At 55.7% G+C, this 1,436-nt stretch overlaps 1 protein-coding gene across 1 annotated transcript; it reads right to left on the bottom strand.

Annotated features, from left to right (window-relative positions):
- Window positions 1-89: 89 nt before the first annotated feature.
- SPRG_14338 (hypothetical protein) lies at window positions 90-755 on the bottom strand (the record flags this gene model as incomplete). Its single annotated transcript, XM_012353466.1, has 2 exons — window positions 90-260; window positions 311-755. Coding segments are annotated over 2 exons (616 nt in total), but the record flags the coding sequence as incomplete, so codon positions are not given.
- Between the last annotated feature and the right edge of the window lie 681 nt (window positions 756-1,436).

Genomic DNA, 1,436 nt, shown 5'->3' with positions numbered 1-1,436 from the left:
ACCAGCGTCGGCAGCCAAAGGCATTCGAGCTCCGGCGACACTAGTCCAGTCCCATCAATATATGCGATCAAGTGAGCTGGCGGGCGTACCAGCCGTGATGCTCGTCTCGATGTTCTCCACGTCCTTGTCGATCGTGGGCGAAACGTCCATGCCAAAGGTTTCCTGGTACATGAGCATCTCGGGCTCGATCGCCATGTCCATGGAGCCTTCGCTCAGCACGCAGCGCGACGCCTTGCCCGATAAGATGATGTACAGGCCATCTACATACATGAGTAGAAGAGTCCATGGAAGCCCAATGACGGCGCCGTACCCGCCTTGTCCTCGCTAAGCAAGACCACGTCATCCCGTCGAAAGGTGCGAAGCTCCGTGAGGCGTGCGAGCTGCGAGAGTTCGCGGTCCGTGAGGCAAGCAAACTCTTCGACGCCACTAAGAAATTTCTTGGTCGAGAGGATTTTGGCGTCCGAATCGTCGGTCGTCGTCGCAGCGTCGACGTCTGAGCAGCAGAGAACAGACCGAACCCACTCATAGACGTCGGCGCGTGAGAGGCCGCAGATGCGCCGATGCTGCCGCCGCTTCTGGGCCCGCGCAACGCGAATGGACTCTCCAATGTGCACGCGGATTTTGGCACGCATGTCGTCGAGCTCCGCATCGGTGACCGTCGCCTTGGTCGCTGCGAGCACCGGCAGCCGCGCCTCGTCGGCCGCCTTGGGCTCGGCACTGTCCGGCACCGGCATCACGACGCTGCTTGCGTTCATGCTGCGAAACCCACGAGTCGGACGCCGCTTCGAGATACAAAAGTCACTCGTAACGGCCGAGTCTAATTTCGGCTCGCACGATTTGGATCCAACTTCTGTGAAACGAACCCAATCAAATTCATTCAAGTGAACACTCTGTGACGAATAGAGACGCTTGTGGGTCCCTTCGACTGGTTGGAACTCGTGGCTACACCAGCCCACAGGGGCAAATATGTAGAATATGCCGTCTGTGCCACGTCCAGTACTCGTACCCCATAGTATGGGATTGGAAAAATGAGCTCAGCATCTGCGTCCACATTGACCAAGCGTTGAAATAGGTGTATGCAGTGCAGAACACCAGGCGTGTCGTGGAACCGGAATGACTCACAGCACCGTCCGTTCCCAATGTGCAGCGGCCAAGTGACGTGGAGCACAAGGAAGCGACGAGAGAGCCGTGAGCACGAACTGATATACTTTTCAGTTTTTAAAGTTTAAGTAGATAAAAAGAGGATTCCAACCAGCCCCTCCCACGGTTTTATACGGTTTTATGTCATTGAGCCTTCCGCCGTCTATCTCAACTTGCGCAGGGATCGCTACCCTGCTTCGCCTCTATTGCACCTATCCAAGACCACTAGAACGAGCCGTGGCAATAATTTACCCAGGCTTCTACTGTACCGGTATGTCCGTGATGAAATGAAAAAC

The sequence above is a fragment of the Saprolegnia parasitica genome (genome assembly GCF_000151545.1).
Source record: "Saprolegnia parasitica CBS 223.65 unplaced genomic scaffold supercont2.124, whole genome shotgun sequence".
NCBI classification, from domain to species: domain Eukaryota; phylum Oomycota; class Saprolegniomycetes; order Saprolegniales; family Saprolegniaceae; genus Saprolegnia; species Saprolegnia parasitica.
The sequence above is the reverse complement of the archived record's forward strand: the minus strand, read 5'-3'. Positions and strand labels throughout refer to the sequence as shown.